General features: G+C 44.0%; 1 protein-coding gene across 1 annotated transcript in view; it reads left to right on the top strand.

The window, feature by feature from the left end:
* cers5 (ceramide synthase 5) overlaps positions 1 to 12,436 on the top strand; it is an 87,114-nt gene extending 74,678 nt beyond the window's left edge. Inside the window, exon 10 of the mRNA XM_067976531.1 lies at positions 10,692 to 12,436. Coding sequence (XP_067832632.1) covers positions 10,692 to 10,919 — 228 coding nt within the window. The 3' untranslated portion in view covers positions 10,920 to 12,436. The remainder of the gene's footprint in view (positions 1 to 10,691) is intronic.
* The last annotated feature ends 1,780 nt before the right edge of the window (positions 12,437 to 14,216 follow it).

The raw sequence follows: 14,216 nt of genomic DNA, 5'->3' as shown, positions 1-14,216 counted from the left end.
GGACTGAGGGGGGTGAAAAGTGAGGGCGGCGGGACTGAGGGGGGTGAAAAGTGAGGGCGGCGGGACTGAGGGGGGTGAAAAGTGAGGGCGGCGGGACTGAGGGGGGTGAAAAGTGAGGGCGGCGGGACTGAGGGGGGTGAAAAGTGAGGGCGGCGGGACTGAGGGGGGTGAAAAGTGAGGGCGGCGGGACTGAGGGGGGTGAAAAGTGAGGGCGGCGGGACTGAGGGGGGTGAAAAGTGAGGGCGGCGGGACTGAGGGGGGTGAAAAGTGAGGGCGGCGGGACTGAGGGGGGTGAAAAGTGAGGGCGGCGGGACTGAGGGGGGTGAAAAGTGAGGGCGGCGGGACTGAGGGGGGTGAAAAGTGAGGGCGGCGGGACTGAGGGGGGTGAAAAGTGAGGGCGGCGGGACTGAGGGGGGTGAAAAGTGAGGGCGGCGGGACTGAGGGGGGTGAAAAGTGAGGGCGGCGGGACTGAGGGGGGTGAAAAGTGGCTTTAGAAACTTTTTTTTGCCCTCTGCTCCAGCTCCAAGATGATTTATTAACCTTCATTGCTATCCAGCCAGAGATCACTTTAACTTGGCAGGCAGACACAGACCAGTGATGGAACCTGAGATCTATGTGGTCTATGTGGTTCACTTCACCATGCAGTGTATTCACCAATTGACTCATTTGAGAGAAGGGAGTGGAGCAAAAACTGAACTTTGATCATATCCATTGCTTGCTGATCATTAAAGAAACACTAATGGCCATTATCAAAGTCACAATATGACATTCTGAAAAGGACTGGTGGTCAACATAAAGGGCACTATCGAGGGCATAAGCACATAAGTAAAAGATTGAGGCAAATATTTTTAAAGGGAATGTAGCTGTATGCATATAGGGATGGCTGGGAGACAGATGAGAATTGGGGTAAATCACTTTTTGGGCCACAGGGACCTGTTCTGGGACCTCTTACTTTCCATTTATATGGATTTGGACACATTCACAAGAAGAACATTATCAAAAATTAGGGAATATGGTGAACTGAGGAAGATTGCAGGAGGATGTAGAGAGGTTAGTGGAGTAACAGATAGGTGGCAGATGCATTTCAATGTAGAGACTTGTGAAGTAGCACATTTTGAATGAAAAGAATAGTTAAAGGAGGTATGTCCTAAATGGTGAGATTCCCAGGAATAGAGAGATCAAAGAATGCAGTTACATACATTGAATATAAAAATAAAGAAGTGATGTTTCATTGGTTAAGCCACAGTTGGTGTATAGTGTATAGTTCTGGGTACCCCATTATAGGAAGGATATTGGAACCATGAAAAAGGCACAACAAAGATTCACCAGAATAGTATCAGGAGTGAGATTATAGTTATAAAAAGAGACTTGAAAAATTGGGGTTTCAATCACTGGCCCAGAGAAGGTTAAGAAGGATCTAATAGAGGTTTTCAAAATAATTAAAGGTGTTGAGAGGGTAAATAGTGCAAGTTTGCCTGACCGATGTGGGAAGGACTTGAAGTTGCAAGCTTCTGTTCAAGTGGCTCGGGCTTCTTTCCTCAGGAACAGAACTGCAGAGTGTAATATTTTAGAATATGTGCTGCGTAACTTTTTTTTGACAGACCTGCAGGGGTGGTGGGTGGGAGGAAGAACTTTGGTAGAAACCTAACTGGAGCTGAATGTTTCTGGAGGGGAGGGATTTCACTGTAAAGTGCTGCATTTTGCACCTCTAGTAATTATTGCTTGGCGGGAGGGGAAGTTTAATTCTCTCAGGTCTCCCTTTGTGGTCACATTGCGTCAGATCTATTGATCAGCGGCCCTAGCTATCCTCTATGCCAGTGCTGATGAACTCTCAACAATTATGTTCAGAACCAGCAGACGTTCTAGTACCGAGAAGGATGTTTAATCCTGCTGAATGTAATGAGGTGCCCAGGGATGGACAGGCTGCCTACAGCACTCTAACTTCTTTTCCAGCTAGAAGGCTGGGTGTGGCAGGTTGTTAGCGGGCTGCTTTCTCTGCAAATCCTGCTCACCAATAGCAAAAACAATTAACTTTGAACCAGAGTGACCGCAGCCTGGTTATGAACTGAATGTTGAGGGAATATTGTGTTATAAAGGTTAATAATACTGTCCTGTGCATTGACCAGGTTAATTCATTTTCAAATGTAACTTTAAGAGAAATCTCTCAACTTTTAGGTGACATTTTAATCTGCCTTTGTGCTCTTTTTGGACCATTAGTCATGGGTTTGGGTGAAATCTGACCACCTGTAATCATGTGACCTAATTATGATGCTGATTTAAACACGAGATGTTTGGATTTGTGATTTAATATTTCCTGAAGTTTGATACAATCTTAGCTGTGTACTTTATGTATCTGTTTAAGGCTAAGAAGCTCCACCTTTGAGTGAATTTAGCACTGAAATGAGCAGGCAGCAATGGGCATACACTCCACGTGAGGTATTGGTTGCTCTGTTCTTAAAGTGCTGCCTATATTTTAAACAATTTTACAACACCAAGTTATAGTCCAGCAATTTTATTTTAAATTCACAAGCTTTCGGAGGCTTCCTCCTTCCTCAGGTGAACGAAATGATTTCATTTCGTTCGCCTCCGAAAGCTTGTGAATTTAAAATAAAATTGCTGGACTATAACTTGGTGTTGTAAAATTGTTTACAATTGTCAACCCCAGTCCATCACCGGCATCTCCACATCATGCCTATATTTTAGTTTGCCTTTATTTTTGGGGATGCATTTCAGTGACATTGCATGGGGGCTGAATCTCAAGAATCCACTTACACACAGAGACAGCGCTGGGTAGTGTGTGTGTGTGTGTGGTCTGTCACAAACAGGATGGGGCATGGCTACGAGTCCCCTCGTCATTGAGTAGGCTGCCAGTGTTCACGATCTAAGCTGAGGTACTGGAGACCTGTGTGTATCCATTCCCAGCGTGTGTTTCACCCTTCAGGGAAGGAGGAGAGAAATGTGGAAAGAACAAAGTGAGGGGAGGGGCAGGAAGGGACTTATTCAAGAATAATCTAGAACATACTTGCCCTACAGTTCATGTCCAAAATATTTTCTTTGTGATGACATTTGCATGTTTGTGTTCCCACCAGATATATAATGCTGTTTCACTGATTTCTTATCTTAATCTTTGAGTTCCCTGGAGGATAGAGTAGGAGGGCTGTGATCCAAATGATGGCATCCAGCACTCTCGTGAATCAGTTAAAATTAATAAATTCTAGTCCATGTTTGCCCAAAACATTTAGAACCGGGATCTGACTTGAGAAAATCAGCCAATGACAAATTGCAGCAGAACACCAACAGCCACGTGACTGTTCTGTCTCCCACACACTCACCCTGTGCCCTTTCTGAGCTCTGCTTCTACATCTGCCACTTGGATGAACTTGCGTTGTGGACTTGAGTCCATTGCAAGCTCAAAAGTGTCTAAATTTTCTTCAGTTACGATGGCATCAGAGAGGGGATGGAGGTCTCGCTGTATCTGGGCTGGAGTGTGATGATTGGAGGGGATGGAGGTCTCGCTCTGTTGGAGGGGATGGAGGTCTCGCTCTGTTGGAGGGGATGGAGGTCTCGCTCTGTTGGAGGGGATGGAGGTCTCGCTCTGTTGGAGGGGATGGAGGTCTCGCTCTGTTGGAGGGGATGGAGGTCTCGCTCTGTTGGAGGGGATGGAGGTCTCGCTCTATCTGGGCTGGAGGGGATGGAGGTCTCGCTCTATATCTGGGCTGGAGGGGATGGAGGTCTCGCTCTATATCTGGGCTGGAGGGGATGGAGGTCTCGCTCTATATCTGGGCTGGAGGGGATGGAGGTCTCGCTCTATATCTGGGCTGGAGGGGATGGAGGTCTCGCTCTATATCTGGGCTGGAGGGGATGGAGGTCTCGCTCTATATCTGGGCTGGAGGGGATGGAGGTCTCGCTCTATATCTGGGCTGGAGGGGATGGAGGTCTCGCTCTATATCTGGGCTGGAGGGGATGGAGGTCTCGCTCTATATCTGGGCTGGAGGGGATGGAGGTCTCGCTCTATATCTGGGCTGGAGGGGATGGAGGTCTCGCTCTATATCTGGGCTGGAGGGGATGGAGGTCTCGCTCTATATCTGGGCTGGAGGGGATGGAGGTCTCGCTCTATATCTGGGCTGGAGGGGATGGAGGTCTCGCTCTATATCTGGGCTGGAGGGGATGGAGGTCTCGCTCTATATCTGGGCTGAAGGGGATGGAGGTCTCGCTCTATATCGGGGATGGAGGTCTCGCTCTATATCTGGGCTGGAGGTCTCGCTCTATATCTGGGCTGGAGGGGATGGAGGTCTCGCTCTATATCTGGGCTGGAGGGGATGGAGGTCTCGCTCTATATCTGGGCTGGAGGGGATGGAGGTCTCGCTCTATATCTGGGCTGGAGGGGATGGAGGTCTCGCTCTATATCTGGGCTGGAGGGGATGGAGGTCTCGCTCTATCTGGGCTGGAGGGGATGGAGGTCTCGCTCTATATCTGGGCTGGAGGGGATGGAGGTCTCGCTCTATATCTGGGCTGGAGGGGATGGAGGTCTCGCTCTATATCTGGGCTGGAGGGGATGGAGGTCTCGCTCTATATCTGGGCTGGAGGGGAAGGAGGTCTCGCTCTATATCTGGGCTGGAGGGGATGGAGGTCTCGCTCTATCTGGGCTGGAGTGGGATGGAGGTCTCGCTCTATATCTGGGCTGGAGTGGGATGGAGGTCTCGCTCTATATCTGGGCTGGAGGGGATGGAGGTCTCGCTCTATATCTGGGCTGGAGTGTGATGATTAGCGGGTGTTTTTCCTTATAACATTTCAAATTGACAATTTTGGGCACACGTGGACTAAAATTTATGAATTTTAACTGATCCACTAGATGTCATTTGGTGATTTTGCAGCTACTAAAAGGTAATGTATTACAAGTTTTTAAAATGAAATGGGGGAGGGGTGGAAGCTATAGAAAATTACCTCAATGGCAGTATGGCGAATGAATTAGTAATATACCACCTGTGCTTTCAGATATTGGTACTGCAGCTGTTCTTGGTGTTCTGTTTCTCCTGTATGTGTATCCATGTATGTGTGTCGCTCAAACAATCCAACTGAGGAAGAATTTCTTGACCGGCTTTTCTGTGGTACAAGATTTGGTTTCATTTTGTTTGTGTTTTTTCCTTGTGTTTTATTCTTTCTCTGTACACCGGGAAGTCTGGCAAGTGGGACCTTTTGCTTGTAAGTGTTGCAACTGTTGGAGTTAGTCGTCCAACACTTTGCCTGATTATTTCACTGTGCAACCTTTCTACTTTGCATGGTTTTGTATCTTTATTGGAATGCTTTACTATGCCATCACCCCTCTGCTTTGCATGATGTTGATAACTTACACATCACAGCCTGAAATAATAGCACGATAACCAGTTAACTGCATACTGTGCAATAAAGGGCTGCAATTATTGCCAGCAAATAACATTATGCTCCCTAACTCTTAACCAGCCACCAAGAATGAAATCATACAGATATTTCAGCACTAGGCCAAAAAGACGTTTGTGTTACACCATTAATATACTGAGGAACGAAAGGCTTTAACTCCAAGGGATGTTCCACTCTTGGGGCTTAATAATCCATATTTTTTTTTAAAACACTGCTTCTGAGCTTCCCTGGGTCTTAGTTGGTAGTACCACACCAGACAGTGAAAATGTCACACAGGCCGGGAAAGCTCCAGGTTCAATCCCTGGTTTATGCTGTTAGCTGATCTCCATTGGGGCAGAAGGGACTGAGATAGGATGAGAGCGGGTAAACTTGAGCTGTATTTCTGGAGATGAACCAGCTAAGAGGTGATCTGATCGAGGTGTTTAAAATAACGTAGTGCATTGACAAGGTAGATGTGGTAAGGACTCTTCCCTCTAGAACAAAGGGACAGAATCTTAGAATTTGAGCAAATCGGTTAAAAGTGAATTCAGGAAAAAGTTGAGAATGCAGACCACTGTCCCAGAAGGCTATAGATTCAGAATTAATTGTGATGTTTACTCAAAGAAAGGCTATTTGGGGGTTGGAGAAAAGCAAGGAATTGGGATTACAACAGGAAAAATGCCATGGCTAACAGTGACAGAGCAGGCTCGATGGACTGACTGTCCTACTCCTGTTATGTCCCTAGGTAAAGAATGTGTTAATCTGGAGAACCCAGATATAAAGGTACATGCCGTCTTCTGATTTGTCAAGGCAAACGATTAATCAGTCCCTAAATAAATCATTGTTCCATCTTATTCTTAGTTCTTACAGCCGCAACTCACTTGCGTAAGCAATTCATTATCTCCTTTCTCTATTTTGCCTCCTGCTCCTGCCCCATGCTTGTAGGACTGTTGGGCAGCACATGTACAAGTGATGGAGAGTTGCAGAAGAGAAGAGGGGATTTCCTGTGATTTGCTCACAATGGAAAGGGTGCCTGATCTGTTGAGACATGTACACTCTTTCTTCTTCACCCCTCTCTTTCAGTTATTGGTTCTCTTTTTAGGTATTTAAACTCACCAGGTGATCGGTCTGTATTGTGCAGCCACCATCAGATGTGATTTGGACTAATGGGCCTTGAACTAGTTGAAGCACTGTCTGCCAGCTGTTTTTAATCTGTTCAATCCAGAAAAGAGCCTGTTTTAACTTTCAACTTGACTAAAGAAAATCTCTTTTTTTAAAAAAAGTTCCATGTATTTGGGGACAGGGAAAAGTGAAGCCCCTGAAGTTTCTAATGTGATCTAATGTTTCATTTGAGAGACTTCTTTCTTTTTTGGTATCTGAATGAGTTCATTCACCTGTAAATATATTTTCTCTTGTATCTGTTAACTTTATTGCTAATAAATGTAACTAGGCTGCTTTTTTTGTAATTTTATCTGTATTGTAAGAACTAATACTCCATTACAAATATTTACTGACTGGGAGGGGATAGAGAAAAAGGTACCTTTTACAATGACCATCTTTTTTGTGGGGATGCCATTCCTCTTCTATCCCCAGTTCCTTGGCCTGCCTGAGCCAGGCACTGAGTTGGGTGGGGAAGGGTGAGAGCCCTTCTACTCCCTGTTGGGCAGAGCCAGGCTGTTGCTTGATGCCTCCCCACAGTGACCTGTCGGATCAGGAACTTGCCTGCTTGGGGAGCGAATCTGTGTCCCCTTCATTCATGGCATCCCTTTACTTCACCGTTGACCTTTGCCCTTCATGTACTAAATGTTAACCTGCAGTTCTGAAATTTTAAAAATGAATAGAACTCCTTAGCTCTTCAAAGGGAGCAATCTTCCCAAAGGCGGACTGTTTTCCAACTGTTGTCTAACAGGATTAGTAAACTACTCTCCACCAATGTTTTATGTATCACTCTTACCTTTTTTTTAAACAATATTTTTGTGCTTGATGCCTGCATCTCAAAAATGTGCTCATGCAAAACTTTTGGCTGTGATAAATTTGTGTACCATTAGATCTAGGGTAAGGGAGTAGTAACTATTGTGATTGTAGTAACCTTTAAAGAGCTCTCTGCCATAATTTAAAATTACTGAAATTTTTATTGTTTGTTATGCACAGACTATGTTTTTACATTTAAAACAAACTTCTAATTTTTTTTCACTGACCTGGTCTCAATAATGTTGCCAGGACGGTAGTTTTTGTACCAGAGCTCCAAACAGCTAGGCAGTATCGCTCCAGAGTAACCTTTTTTTTTAACATTATCTCTAAAGTTGCACCTCCTCCTTATCGACACACTGTCTGTTAATGTTGTGTGGTCTCGGACTTTTCTTTGTTCTAAAGATAACTTTCAGAAAATGGTATACTATTCATGCAAATTCTTTTCTGAAGCTATTTTTAAAAAAAAAGTTCCCCTCCCCTGAGGAGTTGGAAGTTCTAGCATTAACTCTTCAGTTCCTATTTATTTATTTTTAAAAAAGACATGGACCATTCATTCCTTAGAAACTGAGCCATTGTGCTTCATGTGCAAACCAGGACATTTTTCAGTGGGCTTTCCTATTGCTTACAAGTGCTGTGATTAATTTCAGTCAGTCACCAGCAAACCAGAAACACATGTTCTTGGAGGCAGGATGAGCAAGTGTGGAGTTATAAATGTCAGCAGGGAGGAAAGCGTTTCCCACAAACAGGACCTTTGTTATACCTAGTTTATTCAAAGCAACTCCTGAGATGCCGGCTGAGTTGATTTCTTGCAGCATTGCCACTACTGTTGACCAGTTTTATAGTGCCACCTGCTGAGTTATTTGAGAATTGCAACAATGATGAACAGTATCAAACAGTGGGGAGTCTGTGTAATGCTTAATGATTTGCTGTGGTTAGTGTTTGCCCTTTCAGGAGCCAGTGGTGCCATGAATTAACAAGGGTTTTGAGTTGCAAACTGTTTGACCTTTGTGCCTCATCCTGCCTAAAAGCAAAAGCAAACCGAAGATACTGCAGACTTGTGGCATACAAACTTCTTGATTTGCTCAGAGGTCGGTTTGCACTTCGTGACTAAATTTTTAAAAAAGTGGTCTAATTAAACTTCATCCTTTTTGAAAACTGGTTTTGTCTCACTATTCTGTAAAGGAATATATGTTCATGGGTTTTTGGCTAGTGTTGCTTATGTTTCAAAAAGTGATTCCCGGTAATCTTAACTGAGCTACTGGGGACAGAGGAGGAGCTTTCCATTGGGAAAGATAAATATTCAGAGGGCACGTTGCCCTGGGACACTGGTACTTTTAGCAACTTGTTACAGAGCATCATTGGTAGAAGTTTGGGGTGTGTTTTCTCCCTTGGGGTCACTGTGGACCATGCAACCCTGTGTCTGAAAGAGAACAAACACCCTGCTCTTGGGCCTCTGCTGCTGCAAAGTGGTTGCTAGGAGACGAGCAGCATCAGTTCAGTACCATTGTCCTTTAAGGAAAAAACGTAAAACCAAAACATCAAATGGGAGCAGCTGTTGGAGACTGAAAACTGACGGAACAGCACGGGCAGCTTCTAAACCTACCAGTTTACTACGTTTGAGGAGAAAGTAGGTTACTAGTCTGTAGTAATCATAGTGGTGACTTCTGCAATGGAGAGTTTAACTTTGTGTAATCTGGCTACAGAACTTCAGTGCCACCCATGATACCAGCACATAACTTTTATGAACAACTTAAAAGGGTGTGAAAGCAGCCCAGAGTGACCTGCACTTAACACCGAAGCATATCTAGTGGAAGAGTATCCCATCCTTTTTAAGAGCATCATCGCTGTGTGTGCGCTGCTGTTCTTGTAACATCGCTAGAAAACCACTAGCTTATTTCAGAGGCAGTCTCACCATCTGTTTTACTTCGTTAACGTGCAGTATTTACAAAGAAATGTGATTTAATATCTTTGACATTTTATCTAGTTCATTCCATTATTGTTTGAGGCCAACCATTTAAAGGAAGCTGAATTATGTTGTATTGAACGGACACCTTTGCTTAAGAACAGCCCAAGTATCTCAAAATTAGACTTGGTAACTCCTGCAAGGTTCCCTGATGTCATCAGCGCTTGCAAATTCAAACAAAAGAATTCAAATTGAACAGAATACAGGTTTAATCTTGGTTTTCAATTGTGCAACTTTTAAGAGGTCCTGATGGTGAGACTCTCTTTAATTTACTTGTGTGTAGTCTTGTCACTTATTAACATTGAGTTCGGACTCTAGTCAGATTTATTAAACAATTAAGTGCTAAGGCACTTCATCCTTCACCAGGAGAAGCTATTTTCCTTTGTTTGTGACCACTTTACCTTGCATACCTAACCTTTTGCAGACTCCTAACACTAGCATTTATTTAGTGATTTACTGGCATGAGGCTGTTATTTTTTATATTAGTCTGCAGGTGGTAGTCTGGAGCTAATAGACAGCATCACTGAGTGGATGAATACTACTTCAATTTTCTTTCACTCTCCACTCCACTGAGCTGATCTCAGTCACTCTGTCACAGCCTAAAGCCAAATCCCTCCCCACAGGGGGTCATCACTCGGTCACTAGTGTACACCTCCAACTGTCTGACAAATAGCCCGGTTGGAGGCCTAGGAGCAAGGCAGCTACTTGTTTCTGCAGCACAGTCAGTACTTGGCCTGGGAAAACACAAGTTTGCAGACGTCTATTGAAGGAATAACGGGAATTAAATTTTACAATTCCTAACTTCTGAATTTAGCAACTCCACATTTGGAGAACCTTGGAAGAGGGAACCAAGTTTAAATTTATCCTTTACCCTATCAATGTTCAGAAGTTTAATTTTTTTTCTTTTGAATTGTGTTTTAAGTTAATCTTGCCCCCCCCCCCCACCACTTTGAGTTTGCTGATCTTGTGCACCATTCCCAGAGTCTGATGGTGACCTCCTCCTAATGTTGGGTGCATGAAAATGTCCAGGGTGACTCGCCCTCTTTCCTTTCCTTCTCTGTTTTGGGAGGGAAAGTGCCTTGCCTCAAGCTTATCTCAGCACCTTCCCATCATGGACCTGCTATGATCAGGAATTTACTGTATAGAGAAATGGCCCAGACCACAATCCTGATACTATGTAGTGCTGCATGTAGGTATACTAATACAACATTTTATTTTTAACATAAGTACCTCACTGGGTGGGGAGACAGGCATGGGACCCAAATGACTGAGCTGTGCTTTTTAAAAAAAAAATGATTCCAGCTTTGAAAATGATAGTGATTGGCGAGGAGTGCATAGCTACCTGTGAGTAAATATAATTTAACTCTTCTCTTCAATGCAGGTCTCTAAGGATGATCGCAGTGACATTGAGAGCAGCTCCGATGATGACGATTCCATGACAAATGGCACAAAACTCCATCACCACAGTCCCTCCAAAGGAGCCAACAGCACGAACGGGACCAACGGCCACCTAACCACGAACATGGGTGGGGGGCCATTAGATGCTGTCTCCATGAACTGTGTAATGTGGGTTAGGCACAGACAGCAGAATTTTACGGAAAACAACTGAGCGCTGGACAGTTGTTTTAAAAATAAAGAAACTGGGTGTTGCTGCATGGAATCTGAGACATCCTGCCTGCTCAGTAACTTAGACCTGCAAAGCATAAAGCATTTTTCTTTTTTTTTAAATGTGCTTTAGCAATATGAGAAATTGAACTTCAGCTTTAAATGGGAATGGATGGAGCTAGACTGTGGATTCTAAAGAACCATCTTATTCCATTTAACAACCTGCAGTGCTTTAAATGGGTTTTGTGCAATTTGTCGAATTGCTAAAGGTGTGGTTTACATTTCTGGCCTGTTTTTGTTGTATTTCCTTGTCCTATATTTTGTAATTCGTCGGTGCAAAAACAAGGAGACAGAGAGCTGAGTGAGCAAGACAGAAGACCAATAAAACCAAGAGGATTGTGTAAATCAGTCTTGGGGTGGAGGGGGAGGTCAATTTAATTGAAGGGGTAAAACAGCTGACTTCAGATGGAAGGGGGATAATTTGGTTGCTGTTTGCATTCCCATCATCCCTGGCATGTTGGGTATTTTGTATAAAGGAATTGAGTAATCTGTAAACCCAAAGAATCAGGAGTTATGGGCAGGGGTCCAAATTGTCATTTTTGTGGTGTCATTCCACGTGTTGAAGCGCAGCTTTGTATTAAAACACTAGGTTCTAGTGTGTGTCTGTCCGTGTGTGTCTGTCTGTGTCCATGTCTGTTTGTGTCCGTGTCCATTTGTTGGCTCCATGGGCGAGCTAAACCTAGCAGTCCTTTTTGTTACAGCAGTGCATTGAAGTGATTATGACAATCCCTTTCTCTTTTTGAGGAGCAAAAGAAGGAGATCCTCTGAAGTAAATGTTTTCATTTAATTTTTATTGAGGGGGAGAGATTGGAAACTAAATCCTCCCAGTGATGGCTCAAGGTTAAAAAGTTATAACGGCCCAACATTGTTTCATTGCTCTTCTTGTAGGAAAGCATGAATTGTCAATGTTTTTTGGCTGGTTAGGTTCCAGTTAAATTGAAGCTCAATGATTAGCACTAAATTGATTTTTTTTTTTAAAATTGCCTTGCAAAGTAATCCACTCAAATGTCTCTGATTTTTAGAGACTGTTAGAAGGTGCTTTAATCTGTTGCTGGGTGTGATGAACCCTGGTGTGTTCCTCGAAACAAGGCTGCTTTTAAACGTTTCCACATTTCCTGCAATAGCCGTGTCTCACTCCACGAAGGTTGTTTCGAACGAGAATTTGTGTGAAACCGTTCCGAAAGGTTTGTTTACAAGTTGAAGAGTTTTGTCTTTTTAAACTTTGGAAAAAAATTACATTTTTGTGCGGTAGTTTCAGCTACGCAAAACTGTTCTTGAAAGGAAAAAATTGTCTTTACATATGATGGTCCTGTGGAGATCCTCGAGGGACTGTGTAAATACTGGTTCAAGGGAGATTTAAAGAGATGTTTAAATGAGTTGAATTTCTGAGCCCTGACTTTATTTATTTTAAATGAAGACATAAATTATTTTGATGTAAAGCAAATACACAATACAATGTTATTTGGTGTATTTTTCTTAAAAGTTGTTTTTTTAAAAATTCAAGTTCAGGCTCTGGAAGCCGAGAGGCAATTTTTGAATTTTTTTTTGTCCTTCTCCTGCCCCCACCCCTCTCCTCTCGCAGCCTTAAGATTCTTTATTTTTCTCTCAATTTTAAGTGTTTATGTGAGACTAAAATCTCCCTCTTTATTCCCCTCCCCTTTCCCCCAGCCCGTTATGTTGGTCTGCAGCTGAGAATGGGAGGGTGAGTGTGATTGTGCCCACAACTCCTGCCAATGACGCTGTGTTTTGGGGAGGGGTGAAGTCCAAGTTTGAATGGTCAGCCTAGCTGACATTCAGAGCAACCTTCCTAGTCCATGTTTCATCACTTTCCCCGCCGATTATTCTCTCCTGATGCCGCTGAGGCACTGTTCCATGGGTGCGAGCAGCCCTGTGGTATGTCGCCCAAGTAGTCCTGTTTCTTGTCTGGACCTCTGGGCTCAGCTGCATTGCTCTCCTCCCCTCCCCCACAATTTTTGTCTTCACCTGTTCCCCCCCCCCCCACACACACACACACACACACACACACACTTTCTAGCAGGGGGTCACTGTTAGGAACTCTGGTTCCCCCTCTAGCCTGGAAATTGAAGCCTGTTTCAGAGCCCCCTATGCTAATCTGGCTGAGATCAGCAAACTCAGCACAGAAATCTCATTACCGAATCACCACCACCGAGCTCTCTGGCAGTTATCCGGCCCACCCACCCTCTTGAGACTTTTTTTTGTTGCCAGGGAAAACATTTACCTCTCTAGCAGGATTAGATCTTAACCAAGGTTTCAAGTTTTTTTTTCGCTGTAGTAGAATTGGTCAGAACATGCTTTATGGTAACAGATGCATCTTGTTCACTAAATATAAGTCTGTGGAGTATTTGAAAGCATGATTTAAAGGTGGCCAGTAGCACAACCAATGTACAGGACCAGTGCTGTCAGTCACTGAGTCACCAGTGTTAAAGATGGGTGGAAGGGTTTTGGTATTTATTTTTATGTGGGCACTTGCTCAGTAATCCTCCCAGCACACAGGACAGCACAATATAAACAGGACTCTTTTCTAGCCAAATGTTCAAGCACCAGACCCATTATTTTGGGTCATTTAACCGAGAGGAATGGTGTCTGAAGTGTTCGGTGAGTTAAGGAATTGTTGCTTGCTCTCTCTTGCTCCTTTCTCCTCCTCTCCCCAGTCCCATCATTTGAAAACGGGAGTCTATTTGAGTAACTGTGTAGGCAGACATCCACCAATGCCATTAGCTACTAGTCATGATGTGGAGATGCCGGTGATGGACTGGGGTTGACAATTGTAAACAATTTTACAACACCAAGTTATAGTCCAGCAATTTTATTTTAAATTCACAAGCTTTCGGAGGCTTCCTCCTTCCTCAGGTAAATGTTCAGGAGCTCCTCGAAGCCTACGCATTTATACATGAATGTTCAGGAGCTCCTCGAAGCCTACGCATGTATAAATGCGTAGGCTTCGAGGAGCTCCTGAACATTTACCTGAGGAAGGAGGAAGCCTCCGAAAGCTTGTGAATTTAAAATAAAATTGCTGGACTATAACTTGGTGTTGTAAAATTGTTTACAATTAGCTACTAGGAGGTAGGGGGGAACCTGCCTATTCAAGATATCCCTTTATACACCCCCTTCCCCCAGGGAGGTTGACAACACACCGAGGTATAGGGTACTGCCCATTCAAGATACCCCTCTATACACCCCCTTCCCCCAGACATGCTAACACTGCAGTCTGGTGACTCCT

This window comes from Heptranchias perlo, chromosome X, assembly GCF_035084215.1.
Source record: "Heptranchias perlo isolate sHepPer1 chromosome X, sHepPer1.hap1, whole genome shotgun sequence".
NCBI lineage: Eukaryota > Metazoa > Chordata > Chondrichthyes > Hexanchiformes > Hexanchidae > Heptranchias > Heptranchias perlo.
This window is presented reverse-complemented; position numbering and strand designations above follow the sequence as displayed.